The 17001-nt window shown below is 38.3% G+C and overlaps 2 protein-coding genes across 2 annotated transcripts in view; one reads left to right on the top strand and one right to left on the bottom strand.

Annotated features, from left to right (window-relative positions):
* Positions 1-2203: 2203 nt before the first annotated feature.
* Positions 2204-7960, bottom strand: LOC134741354 (V-type proton ATPase 16 kDa proteolipid subunit c). The gene is made up of 3 exons (XM_063674109.1): positions 7729-7960; positions 5526-5718; positions 2204-3138 (listed from the first exon to the last, which is right to left on the bottom strand). The coding sequence occupies exons 1-3, from the start codon at positions 7799-7801 to the stop codon at positions 2931-2933; spliced, it is 474 nt and encodes a 157-aa protein (XP_063530179.1). The 5' UTR covers positions 7802-7960; the 3' UTR covers positions 2204-2930.
* A 4111-nt stretch (positions 7961-12071) lies between these two features.
* LOC134741391 (periodic tryptophan protein 2 homolog) overlaps positions 12072-17001 on the top strand; it is a 29059-nt gene continuing 24129 nt past the window's right edge. The window contains exons 1-7 of the mRNA XM_063674158.1: positions 12072-12205; positions 12451-12563; positions 13288-13382; positions 13492-13620; positions 14791-15008; positions 15544-15756; positions 16699-16873. Of these exons, the coding sequence (XP_063530228.1) occupies positions 12188-12205; positions 12451-12563; positions 13288-13382; positions 13492-13620; positions 14791-15008; positions 15544-15756; positions 16699-16873 (961 nt within the window). The 5' untranslated portion in view covers positions 12072-12187. The remainder of the gene's footprint in view (positions 12206-12450; positions 12564-13287; positions 13383-13491; positions 13621-14790; positions 15009-15543; positions 15757-16698; positions 16874-17001) is intronic.

Here is a 17001-nt window from a genome sequence, read left to right as displayed (position 1 = left end):
TATAGCGTACAGTCAAGGGCATAAATATACACAAATATATACAAAGTTTCAAAAATAAGTGTACGCTCTTACACCTTAGACAATAGTCGTGTTCACATATTTTTGAGGCATTTGTCAGGATCGATATTTTTGCCTTCGACTGTACAAATAATAACTCAATGTTGTAATCTCATATGTATGTGCAGGACATCATATACTATCATACTGAATGCACTGATACCATATATGGGTATCCGAGATGTGCGGAAATCGATTTCTAGTTTTATCTTAGAAGATTTTTAGACAAAGTACCGACTGACTAGGTACTATTAGGAATAATTCTTACTTTACGAATGTATGGGTATCACTGATGCTGACCCGCACGTCTCTCCGTTGTGTGAGGTGAACGACGGTGCTAACGAGCGACCAGAGGTAAGAGAAAGACATATTCATGTATTGACAGAGTATTGACAACATATTGACAGGTTAATGTACGGCACCATAATCCTTTTTCTCTTTCACTCTTATAAATTTCGGTATTTCGCCATCGCCTCCTACCTATGCTGCCATAACCCGACCATGAAAAAAAACCCGGTCGGTGATAAGGACAAAGCATGGCACAATTTTTCTTTCCTTTTATAGGAATCGCAATAAGACTATCTTTCTCTAACAAAGAGCGTCAGGCCCTTGAATATTAGTAATACTCCCTGGCCCCAGGGGCCCATTTCTCAAACGATATTCATCATCATCATCATGTCAGCCGATAGACGTCCACTGCTGGACATAGGCCTCCCCCAAGGCTCGCCACTCCGACCGATCCTGTGCCACTCGCATCCACCGAATTCCCGCGACCTTCACCAGGTCGTCGACGATATTAGTCTAATATTATTAGTGTGTTGTCATGGAAACCCATACGATTTGACAGTTCGTGGACTAATCATATTAGTCCAATATCTTTCGAGAAATGGGCTCCAGGGGCCTATTTCTCGGACCTCGCTACGCTCAAGATTCTAACTTAGAATCTTTCGCTTTCTCGGGACTCAAAATAAACACTCGCAAGAAAAACCAACTTTCCTCTCTTGTTGCACAAATACAGCTTCAGCCCGAAACCTTGTCCGCGTGAGATGACGATGTCCGTCCTCAGGTCTCAAACTATCTCAATACCAAATTTCATCTAAATCGGTTCAGCGGTTTAAGTGTGAACAAAGAAAAAAGTCACTTTCTCATTTATACCTAATATTAGTAGGGATAGATTTTAACAGTAGGCCAGATGAATGGACGCAGGTGTGTTTTGTGTAATCCACCGTAGCGTCAAAACTACTAAACTGATTTTGGTAAGCGAGGCGAACAGATTTTATTTAACCAGTTTTATTTTTTCCAAAAAGGCGTAGTCTGGTTATGTTTAGTAAATCGGTAGACATGAATAATTCCGGTAAGCATTACTACCCGCCCTTCGTATCGGATGTAGGTCAGCTTTTCAACCATTAGCGACTCTGATTGCTCTTGTATTGATTTGAATGTAGTGTAGTGTGTAGGGCCTACCCCGAACCAATTCGTTGGTTCATTTCGTCTATTTGTATCTATGATATCTATCGTTTGATTTTATACAAGAGCGAAAAGGGTGATAACGAAATGTAATTTTCGCGGTAAGCCCTCACATGTAGTTTTATTCGTCGCGTTCTCGCGCACCAAACTAAGTTTCAACGGGGAGAAAACCCAGGATCTATTGAACTATAGGCGTCTTTAATAATTAATTCGTAAGTACTTTGTTAAAAAAAGTGGGGTCTGCAGCATGGCGTGACCATTTCTCATGAACAAACCAAAAACCGGATTCAACAGAAACACTCCATTCATAATTTACAGTAGTTGTTTTCAAAATATTTTATTAACACAATTCATTCATTAACACCAAAGATTATAACATTCTCTAACATGAACCTAAAACAAAATACAATTTCACCTAATCGTATTTACTTACCAATTTATATCATTCAAACATCATTTTGACTATGAGGTATACAGAATAAATATTATATTTATATTTGAATTATATTATTTCACATAAATTATTCATCAGAAGTGTATAATATTTTGCTATTTTTGATTATAAGAGCAGCTAGTGTCAGATTAGCATATATACCCTTCCTTACTCATTCGTTCGCGTAATAGAAGATCGAAAAGGAAAATAAAACTCGTAAAACGATTAAGTAGAAACAAAATAATATGGAATGTACAAATCATGTTTATTTACTGATTCCTGGCGTTACAATATTTGTGACTCGCTTTTGAATTTTCAGTGGTCTCTCGAGTTAACAATGATAAGCCCAACAGTATAATATAAGGATACATAAAACCCAGTATAACACTGAAAGCTAAGCAAGTAGTTTCCGAGCCAGGTTTAACCTTAACATTCTCAGCAGACGCGGTACACAGTACCTTGGGGGTTTTAACGGTTTATAAATTATTTTTAAGATAACTTGTTTGGACTTAAATTTCTATTCTAACTGTACATTAGTTTCGCCTTAACGCTAACATAATCTAAACTCGATATCGTCAGTGGAACCGTGATATCCCTAGGATGGTAGGACCGTTCGCGGTGGAAGGAACGCGCAAATAAGTTGATATGTCGAGTGGTGGAACGAAATTCTCCTGTCACCGAAATGTTTAAATCGAGCCGGCAAAGAAAAAAATATATTGTCGTCGCGCGGTAGCGGGGCTCCATGATTAACATTTAGATAGTTTCAAAAAATATGAATAAAAAATACTGAAAGGTCCTTGGCTCGAGGCGACGCGGCCGCAGCATCCGAGCCGCGCCGCCGGAGCTATGCGGACCGACACTGTACTATAGTGCTCCGCGGCTCTATGCGGTGACCCGGGTGACCGGTACCGGCGACGACCGCAAGCACGCCTAGCGCCGAGAAGCACGGGCGACGGGAGACGAGGGTGCAGATTTACTGTTTCGTGTAGAGGTAGATGGCCACGATGAGACCGTATAGACCCAACACTTCGGCGAAAATGAGGATAAGGATCATGCCGACGAATAATCTGGGCTGTTGCGCCGTGCCGCGGACACCGGCGTCACCCACGATGCCGATGGCGAAGCCGGCCGCCAGACCGGAGAAACCGACGGCCAGGCCAGCGCCGAGGTGGATGAACCCTCTGCAAAAAACAAAATACTCATTTATTCAATCTGTCATATCTTTTTGTCTATGGTGACGTTATAAATATTAAAGTTTTCATAAGACTCGTTAGGCAGGGTGAAGCGAGAATATTTTTCTTTACGGGAGAGTTCTCTCAGTGACAATAGAAATGCACACTATGTAATACCTAAGTGCCGTTCTTAAGTTCTAGCCCACTGACACAAACAGACAATGAACAGAACAGCGTAAGCTTTAATAATAGGGTTCTGACTGTTACCGTTTAGATATGATACTGATTCCTGGTCTAAGCTAGCGTCCAGGCGGTCCAGGTGCCTCGCTTACTGTGAGACTATGAATGAGTGAGGGCTGAAGAATAATTTCTACACTGTTACTTGTGTATAAGTGTGTCAATATTCATAAATTGCAAGTGTAATTGACGTAAACCGTTCTTGTATATAAATAAATTGATGCAAGTGCAACATTCCTATAATTTTTTCGATATCCTTGAGTTGTTTACTGTTTCAGAGAATAAACAAACATAAAGTTAACGTCATTAACGGGTCTAACGCGATTCAATTTCATTGTTTTACCTTTTTTCCGACGCTTCAGCTAGGATGCACTAGCTGTGGTCACGGAAGACTGACGTTCCAGCAAAATTTCAATTGAGATATTGGTAAACAACACTTAACTACCCGACATTAGTTTATATAAATGTTCGGAATGTTTTCGGACCAGTGTGCGGATATTGTTAGTGTTGCATGTCGTGTCGTGGGAAACGGGTAGATAAATTTATTTGTCTACCCCGAACATTTATATAAACTAATGTTGGGTATTTAGTATAGTGTTGTTTACCAATATCTGAATTGACATTTTGATGAGACGTCAGTCTTCCGTGACCTACTAGTGCAACCTAGCTGAAACGTCGGAAAAAAGGTAAAATAATAAAATTTAATCGTGTTAGACCCGTTAATGACATTAATTATGTGTACAAAACGCGAGAGTATAGTGTTAAAAAGAACGTTGTTATATTACAAATTATAAGTATATATCAGTTATCATTTGCAAGAATCTTGAACTGAATCATTTAGATTTTATCATGGAAGGTGACCTACAGACTAGATCATGGCAATTTACTGGTAATAGCATAAAAAGTGACCTTGTATTATGTCAGCCATTATAGCTTGTCATGACCAAGGTCTGAGGATGTGAATGTGACACCAGACTTACTGAGGCAAAGAGTGTAGAGGACACTTCACATTTCCATCTTACAGTACAGGGAATACAGGTTATATTGAATTAAAGGCAAAACGAGGAAACATTTGCATTTTTAGGGTTCCGTACCTCAAAAGGAAAAAACGGAACCCTTATAGGATCACTCGTGTGTCTGTCTGTCTGTCTGTCCGTCTGTCACAGCCTTTTATTTTCGAAACTACTGGACCAATTAAGTTGAAATTTAGTACACATATGTAAGTTTGTGACCCAAAGACGGACATGTAACGTAAACAAATGAATTTTAAACATCGGGGCCACTTTTGGGGGGTAAAATGAGAAAATTAAAAAATAAAGTTTTTTAAACTATATCGTGTTATATATCAAATGAAAGAGCTCATTGTGAGAATCTCAGATATATTTTTTTTATAATTTTAGGGTAAACAATTTAGAAGTTATTCAAGAAAATAGGCAAAAAACGACCATTCCCCCTTTATCCCCGAAACTACTGGGTCCAAAATTTTGAAAAAAATTTAGAAATTGCAGTCAAGCGTGAGTCGGACTTAATTACTTAGTTTTTGATCCGACCCCTACAGGTTTTTTAAAGACATTTCACTCACGTTTTACATAAAAAATACATTGTTTAAATTGTGTAATGTACGGAACCCTTGGAACACGAGTCCGACTCGCACTTGGCCGGTTTTTTTTACCAGAATTTAAACAGTCAAACTTCTTTTAAAAGGTAAACTTTCAGCGTCAGAAACTCTTAATTCTATAGATGAAAAGCAATTATGCACTACATCTGTAAGCTCTTCTCTCTCTCTCTTTAGCCCTTCCTACCCTTCTTCGGGAGTAGGGCCCTCCTTCATTTTACGTGACTTGTCACGGTTCTGTGCGACCTGGACTCCTGGAGCCACTTCTTTCGCAGTCCTTTTTTTTACATCCTAAGGCCCAGCCATACAAATGAAAAATCCAGAATTTGCCACTGAAATTTAAACCTATAATGTAGGAAGTAGAGTTGATTTTGCGTTGTTGGAAAATTGAACAAAAGAAAACAAAAGCGACTGTTCCAATAGGATAGGATTTAAATTTTATCGAACTGTAGAGGTACTATAGGTAGGACCTTGGGCCTTAGGAGGTTTTAGTAAGTATAGTAAACTCTTATCTATAGTAAACCAAATGAAAAACAGATCTTACTTGTAGAGGGTGTAACCCATTGAGGGTGACTCCAGGGAACCAGCGATGAGCACAGCCACCACCAACCCGTAGATGGCAATGATACCCGCCATGACAACGGGAATGATGGACTTCATGATGAGCTCTGGCCTCATCACCGACATGGCGGCAATACCGGTTCCTGACTTGGCTGTGCCATAGGCAGCTCCCAGCGCTGGAATTAGACAAATATACTTTTTAAAACATTTTCTACCATATTGGAGATAATACTTTTAATGGCTCATGGTGTAAGAAAAATATAACACCTGATAAGTATGATATTCAAAAATGTACATTTTTCTTACTCTCTGGAATGAGGCTAGTGCTGGTGGAAACTGTCACATAGTATTAAGTAATTTAACTGATTTACTAAGAGTTTGAAGAGGATGTATGGTTTCAGGTTCTAATTTAACTCACACCTATAGGTTTTAAATATCTGATGTTCCGTGGTAGAGAAATAAAGTTAAGACTGATTCATATAACAGACATCCTTACAAAGACCTCTGAGGTAACCGAGACATTTAAGATAGCCGAGGTTGACATGTCAAACTGATATATTAATTGTCTTGACTTACAATGATAAGGATACATACTCCAGTGTCTAACTTTTGATTCAACATCACATGATTTTTGTCAACAATATAAGTGCAATTAGACTATTATATTACTTATATCAAGATAATAATCTGATAAACTTTTGTAGGTATAATATCTTTATTAAAAAGTATAGGTACTAAGTATGAAACCGTGTGTTATACAAAGAGTCTTCCTTGTATGCTGGCATTAACTCAAGACAAAACTATTAAACTTAATATAATAGTGGCTGACAATAAGAATGGTTTACCCTTATTAGGGTTCCATACCCAAAGGGTAAAAACGGGACCCTATTACTAAGTCTCCGCTGTCTGTCTGTCTGTCCGTCTGTCACCAGCGTCACTCATTAAGCGTGATAGCTAGACAGTTAAAATTTTCACAGTTGATGTATTTCTGTTGCTCCTATAACAACAAATACTAAAAACAGAATAATATAAATATTTAAGTGGGGCTCCCATATAACAACCGGGATTTTTTTGCCGTTTTTTTGCGTAATGGTACGGAACCCTTCGTGCGCAAGTCCGACTCGCACTTGGCCAGTTATTCTGAATTAATTAGGTATCTGCACTCTAGACCTTAGACATAAGTTTTAATTATGTGTAGGTAATAGAATCGTCAATGAGTACGGACATGTCAAATTGATTCCAATGAAGCTGTGCAATTGACATTGTTAAACCTTAAATTGAATGTATTTTAAGGTTCTGATTGGTAATGTTTTATTCACAATGATTAATCATGTGATGTTAAACCATAAACTATAATAAATTTATGGGTTCTCTAAGCAATTGTTATAAAGCTTGTAAGAGATATAATAATGTTTTACGTGTATTTAAGTTCATAGTTAAGTTATGGTTTCATAGTTAACTTTATAAACATATGACTTGTCACATGATGTCCTTAAGTTAGGTCATGTGACATGGTCACACTTTAGTTGGTATTTCCCTAAATCTGAATCACATAACAACTAAATAAGTAGGTTCAAAATGGTAAAACCATACTGTAAGGTCATCCAAATTCTGTCTGTAAGAAAAATGTATTAATGTGCCTGCTATAGTTCTGATAATCAAGTCTTATTTCCTAGAATCAATGATTGCGTGACAAATTTAATACTTATTATGCATACAGAAATAATCCAACAATAGCCTAGATTGTTGAAAGGAGGCTTTCCAGTCCTTGTGATTTTGGTTATGTATGTACACCTACCAACATGGCAAAACTTAATTGTCAATCACATGACTATGCTTATGATTCTTATGAATCATAACTTGCAATGATACAATTAACAATTATTTCAGGAATACGCCCCTCGTTCGCTCCAGACATGAAACCCAGGCTGCGACACTCATCACGCGTATTTTCGAATGTCTGTCTGTCGTATGGCACAAGGTGCGGCTATTCCTATAATTAGGACGCCTAAAATAACATCACTTCATACTTTTTATACTTATAATCGATATCTAGGACGGGTAACTAATATTGAGCCTTGTAAAGCATTCAATGATATCATCGCGAGAAAGTAACACTTTTTCGACAGATCGATAAAAACGAATCTAGACAGCCATTCTAAAACAAGTTACACAGAATCTCTTACCGCTAAAGATGATAGCGGACGCCGCCCCCATAACTCCAAAGAAGGGTCCATAGATGGGACTTTCAGCCGACATTTTGGATTAGTGTGGGAGTATTTACAGGTCCCAAAAACTGTGATGACTATCTGCACACACTCACTCCACGGAACTACTTTAGCACAGACAAATATGGCCCAAGCCTTACAGACTCGATAGAATGGGTCATATGACGATTGATGTTCAAGGTAGTGTTCGATATGCCTCTAGTTCTGATTGGCTTTCATACGTCATTTCCGAAATGCGCGACCAATCCTGAGCTCAAGATTTCGCAGCGTTATGACGTAGATCATCGATGTGGATCGCTGGCCAGCAATATCTGTCTGCGCATGTACACTTTAACAAAATCACTTCTTTTTAAGTTGTAAACTATTCAATGGACACACAATTTCTAGCTCTAACGCACAAACAATATTTAAATAATATTTTAAATGGCAAACACAATGTAAATAATAATTAAATATAAAATTTAATATTAATTAGATAATGTACTGAACCTTTTCGGGTTGCCATGCAGGAATTGGCTACTACTTTGGTAGTTATTGCATCCTTCTATAGGGAATATTACGCGAAACTCTGCGAAGGGGGCGACACTAAAAAGGAAGGATTGCATAATTTTTATACTTTTTATGATTTCTAGAGCATGAAAATTATAAAAAGTATAAAAGTTATGCAATCCTTGTAATCAGAGCCGCCTGCTACAGATTTTTTTTTAAATTGCCGCGTTTTTTCAGGTTCAACTTTCACTAGCCAGACTCTACCACAATCAGAGGGTCTATCGCGAAACAAGAAAATCGAAATTTCGTTACCTTACATCTCTGGATTGAAGTGACCACTGATGACATCGTGAATACTGAATAAAGTCCACGATATTGTTTTGTATGACCGTCGAGTGAAGATACGTGAGATAGCCGAGACTGTACGCATTTCATCTGAACGAGTTTTTCATCTCTTATACAATATTTTAAGTATGAAAAAACTTTCCGCAGGATGGGTGCCGCGTGCGCTGACAGCCGACCAAAAACGACATTGCGTAAGAACTTTCGAGCAATGCTTAGCCAAATTGATTAGGATTACTAATTATTTTTTTCTTCGATTCGTGAATGTGGACGAAACATGGATTCACCATTATACGCCAGAGACGTAAAATCAGTCAAAACAGTGGTCTTCTGCTAGCGAACGGGACCCGAAGAAAGCGAAAACCGTTAATTCGGCAGGAAAGGTAATGGCCACTGTCTTTTAGGACAGCCAAGGGGTTATTTATATCGATTACTTGGCGAAAGGTAAAACAAGAACTGGCGTTTATTATGCTGCTTTGTTGGAAAATTTTAACGCAGAAGTTGTGAAAAAAAAACGGCTACATCTGTCAAAGAAGATAATACTGTTTCATCACGGCAATACCCCTGCACACTCGTCGGCAGTCGCAACAGCTAAATTTGTAGAATAAAATTGCGTTATGAAATACTGCCGCACCCACCCTATTCCCACACTATTATATTTTTAATTCCCAAACGTGAAGAAATGGCTGGGGGGGAAAAGATTTTCATCGAATGAGGAAGTCATAGCTGAAATTGAAGCATATTTTTCATGGTTTGACAAAAAGTATATTTTCGAGGGGTTACAAAAGCTGGAACATCGTTGGACGAAATGCATCGAATTGAACGGAGATTATGTAAAAAAAAGTGTGAAAAAAGTTTTTTTTACTAAAAGTCACTGACTTATTAAACCGCTCTCGTAGGATAGGTACGAGTATTTATCAAAACTCTCTCACAAATAAAAAAAAAGTAATATCTCGTTATTATACTTTTTTTTGTCTAAAACGACCGAATAACGATGAAGCGATGAGACCGTCTTGCTACGGTATGTAAATGAAGAATCATCGTGGCACCCGGCTTGTCTAATTCACTTTTGGAGAGAAGGTATCGGTAATACTTAACCCAATAATATAATAATATCTAACCCAAAACAAAAATACAACATCACACGATCTGGGTCTAACTAGACAGATAGAGTTAGACCAAGATAAGTCTGCAACGACTTTGATAGCACACGCAGGGCAATATCTTAAACGTCAAACTTCTATGAAATTATTACGTATAAATAACACACACTACGTGTGCTATCAAAAGCGTTGCAGATTTATCTTGGTCTAACTCTAACATTATTTAGGTAATAAACCATAATAAAATTGGTTAAGAGATACTGGATGCGTTCGTGAAATCTCGCTTACGCTTGAAAGCCTTTACGAGGGTTGACAAAACCTAAAAGAACATCAAACTGCGTCAAGACGGATATAAATGATTTCAATATAAATCTTCTAAAAGCAAAGGACTTTAGATGATCCTTTACTTTGAAAGTATATTTTCGAGGGGTTACAAAAGCTGGAACATCGTTGGACGAAATGCATCGAATTGAACGGAGATTATGTAAAAAAAAGTGTGAAAAAAGTTTTTTTTACTAAAAGTCACTGACTTATTAAACCGCCCTCGTAGGATAGGTACAAGTATTTATCAAAACTCTCACAAATAAAAAAAAAGTAATATCTCGTTATTATACTTTTTTTGTCTAAAACGACCGAATGACGATGAAGCGATGAGACCGTCTTGCTACGGTATATAAATGAAGAATCATCGTGGCACCCGGCTTGTCTAATTCACTTTTGGAGAGAAGGTATCGGTAATACTTAACCCAATAATATAATAATATCTAACACAAAACAAAAATACAACATCACACGATCTGGGTCTAACTAGACAGATAGAGTTAGACCAAGATAAGTCTGCAACGACTTTGATAGCACACGCAGGGCAATATTTTAAACGTCAAACTTCTATGAAATTATTACGTATAAATAACACACACTGCATGTGCTATCAAAAGCGTTGTAGATTTATCTTGGTCTAACTCTAACATTATTTAGGTAATAAACCATAATAAAATTGGTTAAGAGATACTGGATGCGTTCGTGAAATCTCGCTTACGCTTGAAGGCCTTTACGAGGGTTGACAAAACTTAAAAGAACATCAAACTAAAGACGGATATAAATGATTTCAATATAAATCTTCTAAAAGCAAAGGATCATCTAAAGACACAAATAATCAATCAGAGTAGCGTAGCTAGAGACAGTCTATAATGCTGAAAGCATGAATTAAAGCCGTGGCTATATTGCAGGGACATGACAGATGATTTTTGAAAAAAAAAGGCTTAACATTATGCCTTTCTTTGTTTTATTTCTTTAATTAAGGTGTAAATTAATTTATTAAATTTGAGATGTGACATATTGCCGGCACCATACCATTTTATAGTATCTAGTAAGAAGGTAACATTCAGACACAATTTTATTGTTTATGAATAAATGAAATGATTTCACGGGCCTATAAATCCCGGTCTTTTGATGGGCTTGCGTGGGGATATAGATCCACCACGTAGAAGCCCTTTGGAGAGCTTTAATGTCATGTAGAACGCCTGCTGAAATCCGTTCACAGCGCAACAATAGACACCCATCAAGGGATCGCAGCAGGCATTGGGACTATTGTAAAAAAAGTGAACAGTATACCGGTCTATGGATTGAAGTTTGGGTGGACAAGAGACAGGGATATTGTAAATAAGTCCGGACACCTGCCAAAACAATGCTAACACACGCTATCGAGGCAGGTGTTGACTTGCCGCTGACTAGATGGGCCCCTGAAACTGCCGTCGTGAAGACGACCAGGAGGAACGGAACACCGGTGTGAGCGGCTCAGGGTTGTCGAGAGGTGCGTGCCGCTTTCTACCACTGGGTATAAAGCGGCACACACCTCTCCGGCTGTTAACAGCCAACTCGCGTCTTATGCATGTTTCACTTCTATTCTGGAGCATATATAGTTTGTCAAAGGACTGTCTCATTTCAAACATAGACAGAGAATCATACTATCTTTGTCTTACACTAGTACCAGCGCCCAAAAGAAAGAGATGAGTATAATTTTCCTGGTTGTTACTGACTGACAAATTGGTTTGACCAACTATAGCTCTAACGACTCCTGTCTGGACGGCCAATGAAGGCAAGCCAAAGCCGAGAGTCCTGCGAGTCCCCTTGGGGTCCACTCCGACCGACGAAGACACGCCGGAGACGGAGACACTGACTGACTCTCGGGAGCACTCGGGTCCGTGGGGTCGTTAATCTCCAACAGCTCGCCAGAAGCTCCCTGCTGACAATATACACTAGTAATATTTCAAATTATGTTGAGGATGATTGTTAACAATAGTAGTTTCTGTAATTTTTCGTTGGCTACACTATCCACGTGCGTTTGACGTCTGTCAAAAATGACAAATGACAGCTTCAAAAACATTGAATTAAATTGAACATGCTGCCTTTGCCGCATTTAATGCAATGCAAGTTATGATTTGATGTTTATTTAATTACACAGAAGAAATATAAAAAACAAAATGAAATTTAATTACAAGGTTGGTTCAAACTTCAATATGTCTTAAGTTATAACTTGCTGGTAAAAGACTTGCATCCTGTTTATTTATGTATTGATAATTTTACAAAGATTTAATAACCCAATTATATATTTCTAAACTAATTTTATGTCAACATTATTCTGGTACATATATTTATTATGACTCCTATACTTGTAACTACAAAAGTGCATTTTTTTATGAGTAAACAAGAACAGATCATAACCTACATGTATTTAACTTTCTAGTTTCAAAACCTTCTGGGCACGGTGTACCGCCGCGGCGATATCCTGTTCATGAACAATGGCAACTGCGTAGTCAGCCCGGTGGGAAACAAAATAACCATATACAACCTTATACAGTAAGTATATTGACTGACTTATTTATATTTGACTACCATGGCTCTGGCGGATTCTAAAATCCAATAATCCAGTGCATAATGAATCATTACAATTTTAGTGAATTTTATAAAACATGACTAGTGGTATGGATGTGTAAAAAGCGATGCTGGCCAGTCATACCTAAGTCTAAAATCACAAAAAGAACTAAAACTAAAAGTTACTTCCCAAAGTACTTGAACAAAGTGAGAAAGTTCAATATTATTTAAAGTATACATGGTTCATTCCTGCAGTGTCGCTAATCCACTACTCTTAATTTTATGAAAATGGTAATACTAAGAAAGAGATATAGCAGTCAACATAGTGTGCATGCAACATAGTATTGGATAGAATTTTGTGACGTGACTCACTTATCCAAGTCTATGAGCTGGGACAGGGGTTGGCAAACCACAGGTAGCGAGCAGAATTGGGCTCTTTGGAGGTAGAATTAATGCTATTCAAGTCATCCAAAACATAATAACATTATACCTCTCTCTTTGAGCTTTCTAAGACTGGTGATTTCTACTGTGGTTGGCTCTTCTACTTTAAAGTTTGTTGATCGCTGAGCTAGGATTGCACCTGTATAATGATGCCTTTGGTTATTTTATTATTTTCTTAGGTAGGTAGGTAGGTTTTACAGCCCCAGGTTACATCAAATAGTGTGATCCTCTAGCAATACACTTAAATTAAACTGCTTTTTTTTTACAGAAACAAAAGTGCAACCCTGCCTGTGGAAAGTCACTACAACTACACAGCTCTAGACGTCTCTCCCAATGGTTCTATATTGTTGGCAGTTAATGAACGTAAGTTATCAATAGGCTTATTTCCTATAGATAAATCAACACCCGGACACATTTGCCATATGCCTACATAAACCTTTGCCTATAAGTACTTCTTATTAAATAATTTCAGAGGGTGAAGCGCAAATGATAAGTCTTCAAACATGCAATGTGGTGCACAGATACAAGTTCAAACAGGAGGTGGTTGCTGTTCGGTTTAGCCCGGATGGGAAATACTTTGCCGCCTGTTGCGCTGAAACTGGTATGTTTTTTTATATTGCATAATAACATATAATATAGGTATTGGCACCAGAGTTCAGGTAACGCTCATAACGACGTGTTAAACTCGACCTATGGCTGCATCAGTGCTGGTGGCGGGCCAGAGGAAAGCGCAATGCCTCGCTCACCACTGGCCAGCCATCGACACGGAAAGGGCGGCCATGGGGGGAGTGGGCAATCAAGAAGGCTAGTCTGAGGCTGAAGTCACAGCTTTGCTCACATAATTATTTGTATAATATATGTTTATATATATTTGATTCAAATCTTGTAACTTAAATTTGGACCAATTCCGTGTCTGAGATTGAATACAAAGCGTATTTCCTAAATTCCCATGAGGCCCATGACAATGCAATAATATTAGGCGGATATGGAGCTGTTAAAAAGTTGCCAACGTAACTCCTCGATGAAAAATCACAAACACGTTTAGTTCACGCTAATCCCGCTCATAAGGAAGGGCTCAAATAGTCCTTGATAGAAATACAAGGGAAGCAAATTCATTCAGCAATAAAAGTGTGTATCAAAAACCGGCCAAGTGCGAGTCAGACTCGCGTTCCAAGGGTTCCGTATATTACACAATTTAAACAATGTATTTTTTATGTGAAACGTGAGTGAAATGTCTTTAAACACCCATAGGGGTCGGATCAAAAACTAAGTAATTAAGTCCGACTCACGCTTGACTGCAATTTCTAATATGTTTTCCTGTAATCTATAGGTAAAGATCTATTTTGTTTATTTTTTTCCAAATTTTAGACCCAGTAGTTTCGGAGATAGGGGGGGGGATGGTCATTTTTTGCTTATAAAAATATATTTGAGATTCTCACAATGAGCTCTTTCATTTGATATATAACACGATATAGTTTGAAAAACTTTATTTTTTAATTTTCTCATTTACCTACCCCCCAAGAGTGGTCCCCATGTTTAAAATTCATTTATTTACGTTACATGTCCGTCTTTGGGTAACAAACTTACATATGTATACCAAATTTCAACTTAATTGGTCCAGTAGTTTCGGTGAAAATAGGCTGTGACAGACAGACAGACAGACGCACGAGTGATCCTATAAGGGTTCCGTTTTTTCCTTTTGAGGTACGGAACCCTAAAAATGACAGTTACTTGTATGACATCTATTTCAGTTCAAGTAACTATATTCCAGTGTTCATCATGACGGCTCCCTGCCACTTCACCGGCGAGTTCCGCTCGTTCGTGATGAAGCGTGTGTTCCGTAAGGCCCGCGACGACGTGACGTGCCTGGACTGGTCGGCGTGCTCCCGTCTCCTGGCCGTCGGCTCTAAAGACACTTCTACTAAAATATACACAGTTGATTACTTGGACAATCTCAATATGTACTCGTTGGGTGGACATACCGATAAGGTATTAAGTTCTTTGTTTTCAAGTGATCTTTATAAGCACCTGCTAGAACTGGCTTAGATAATAGAAATTCGAAGATATATAGGGAATTCTCCGAAAAACCACCACTCGCACAAAAAGTAAACAAACGGCCTTGATCAATGTCATACTGTCATACTCGATTTATTCGTAACAAAAAATGCGTAAAAACTTGTCAAAAACTTGTATAAAGTGTATAAGTTACTCTATGGTTTATGGTTTTGTGCTAGTGCTGTACTCTGGTGGCAGTAATACTCCCTATTAGTAACCAATGCTCCCAGCCAGAAAGCCGCTCCCAGACAATCGAAGTTACACCTCATTTTAAAATGACACGTCGAAATAACATGTAATTTATCATGAACATTAAACTAATATACCTCTGTTTGGTGTTAGTTTTCGTTGCTAAAAATTGTAATACAAAGAAAAGTTTTGCGATTTTAACTTATACTCGACACAGTGACACCTTTTGAAAACTTGGTCTTTCTGAGAACATTGATGAAAGTTTCTCCTATAATTTCAGATAGTAGGCGTGTTCTTCGAAAAGAAAAGTCTCGATCTAATAACAGTGAGTCGTAACGGTCAAGTCTGCCTCTGGGAGGCGAACATAGACATGGACGATCTCATTACTTCCGGTGTCCAGATCTCTCATAGCAAGAGACGGAAATTAGAGGAAAGTGATGGCGAAGATGACGTGGACAGGAAGAAGATAGTCGAGAAAGAGGATAAGGATCAGGTAAGGGATTTTGAGTCCTGTTGCGTAGTTGATAAAGTTGTTTTAAGAATGAACTACCTCGGAATCATCCTGGTAATTTTATTGGAAGGTATTCCCGAAGTGCCTTGGTGAAAACTAGTTTCTAACACCAGTAACCCCCGACGCAAAAAGAGACTGAGGGGTGTTATACGTTTGACGCCAATTTCTGTCTGTCTGTTGCAACGTAACTCTCCAACGGATTGGCCGATTTCGATGCGGTTTTTTTACGAGAAAACGTGTTTTCCTGGGGTGGTTCTTATATATGTTTTATAGGAAACGATCCAACAGTTTGAAGAAAGTCAGCTCTTCCAAAATGATAAAAGGCTAAAACTTTATTATGTTTGTATATATAATATATATAACATTTGACTTTTTGGTTCAATTTCTCGTTATAATTTATGAATCTCTCCTGCACCAACATTTATGTCTCTGATTGACCTAATGGTTGACTGGTAGAGAATGCCTTTTGGCATTAAGTCCGCCATTTGTACATTTCTCTTTGTTGGTGCAATAAAGTTAAAATAAATAAATAAAAGGCATTTTTGGCATAAAATGGATATAGTTTTCATATGCATATAGCGTAGGGAGTTTTTAAAATGTTTATTTTTAGATATGTGTTATAACTAATGAGGGCTAACGCGTATAAATTCGCCGCTAGGGGCGCTAGTGTAGATGGTGGTCTTTTCCATAGTTCGAAATGTCAAATGTCACTTGTCACTTCAATGACTGACACCTGTTCTTTAGTCTTTTGGACCACCATCAACAGAGGCGCCAACTGGTGAGCAAAAAAACGATAGCCCTCAAAAATAATTTCTGTTAAAACTAATTTTCGAATAGGAAAGACGCGTTTTTACTCGACTAAAGCTCGCTAAGCTGTTCGCTATGATACCATTCGTCGATAGTGATTGTCATTATTGTTTACAGGAAAGCGAGAACGACGAAGAAATGGAAGAAAAACAAAAAAGTAGCACATATGAGAAGCGGCTGCTGTACAAGAAGTTAGGCCGGCACTACATCGGGGATGCCATTCGCAGCGCCCACCATAAAGTCAAGCTATCCGCCGCGCAATACCACAAGGAGAACAAACTGCTTGTCACAGGTCTATAATATTATACTGGCAACGCGCATGTAACACCCCTGCAGTGTCACGCGTAGCATACGGCCCGCGTGATCGTAAGCGATCGCCACAGCCAATGGCCGCAAGGAGTGTAACATGCGCGTTGCCTG

The sequence above is a fragment of the Cydia strobilella genome, chromosome 5 (assembly GCF_947568885.1).
Source record: "Cydia strobilella chromosome 5, ilCydStro3.1, whole genome shotgun sequence".
Lineage (NCBI taxonomy): Eukaryota > Metazoa > Arthropoda > Insecta > Lepidoptera > Tortricidae > Cydia > Cydia strobilella.
This window is presented reverse-complemented; position numbering and strand designations above follow the sequence as displayed.

Excerpts from the sequence above, each read along its gene's own strand:
- LOC134741354 (XM_063674109.1), bottom strand. The coding sequence starts at position 7,801 with ATGTCGGCTGAAAGTCCCATCTATGGACCCTTCTTTGGAGTTATGGGG. Across the intron at positions 5,719-7,728 it reads GTCCGCTATCATCTTTAGCG|CGCTGGGAGCTGCCTATGGC; the intron begins GTAAGAGATTCT and ends GTCTAATTCCAG. Across the intron at positions 3,139-5,525 it reads ATGGGTTACACCCTCTACAA|AGGGTTCATCCACCTCGGCG; the intron begins GTAAGATCTGTT and ends TGTTTTTTGCAG.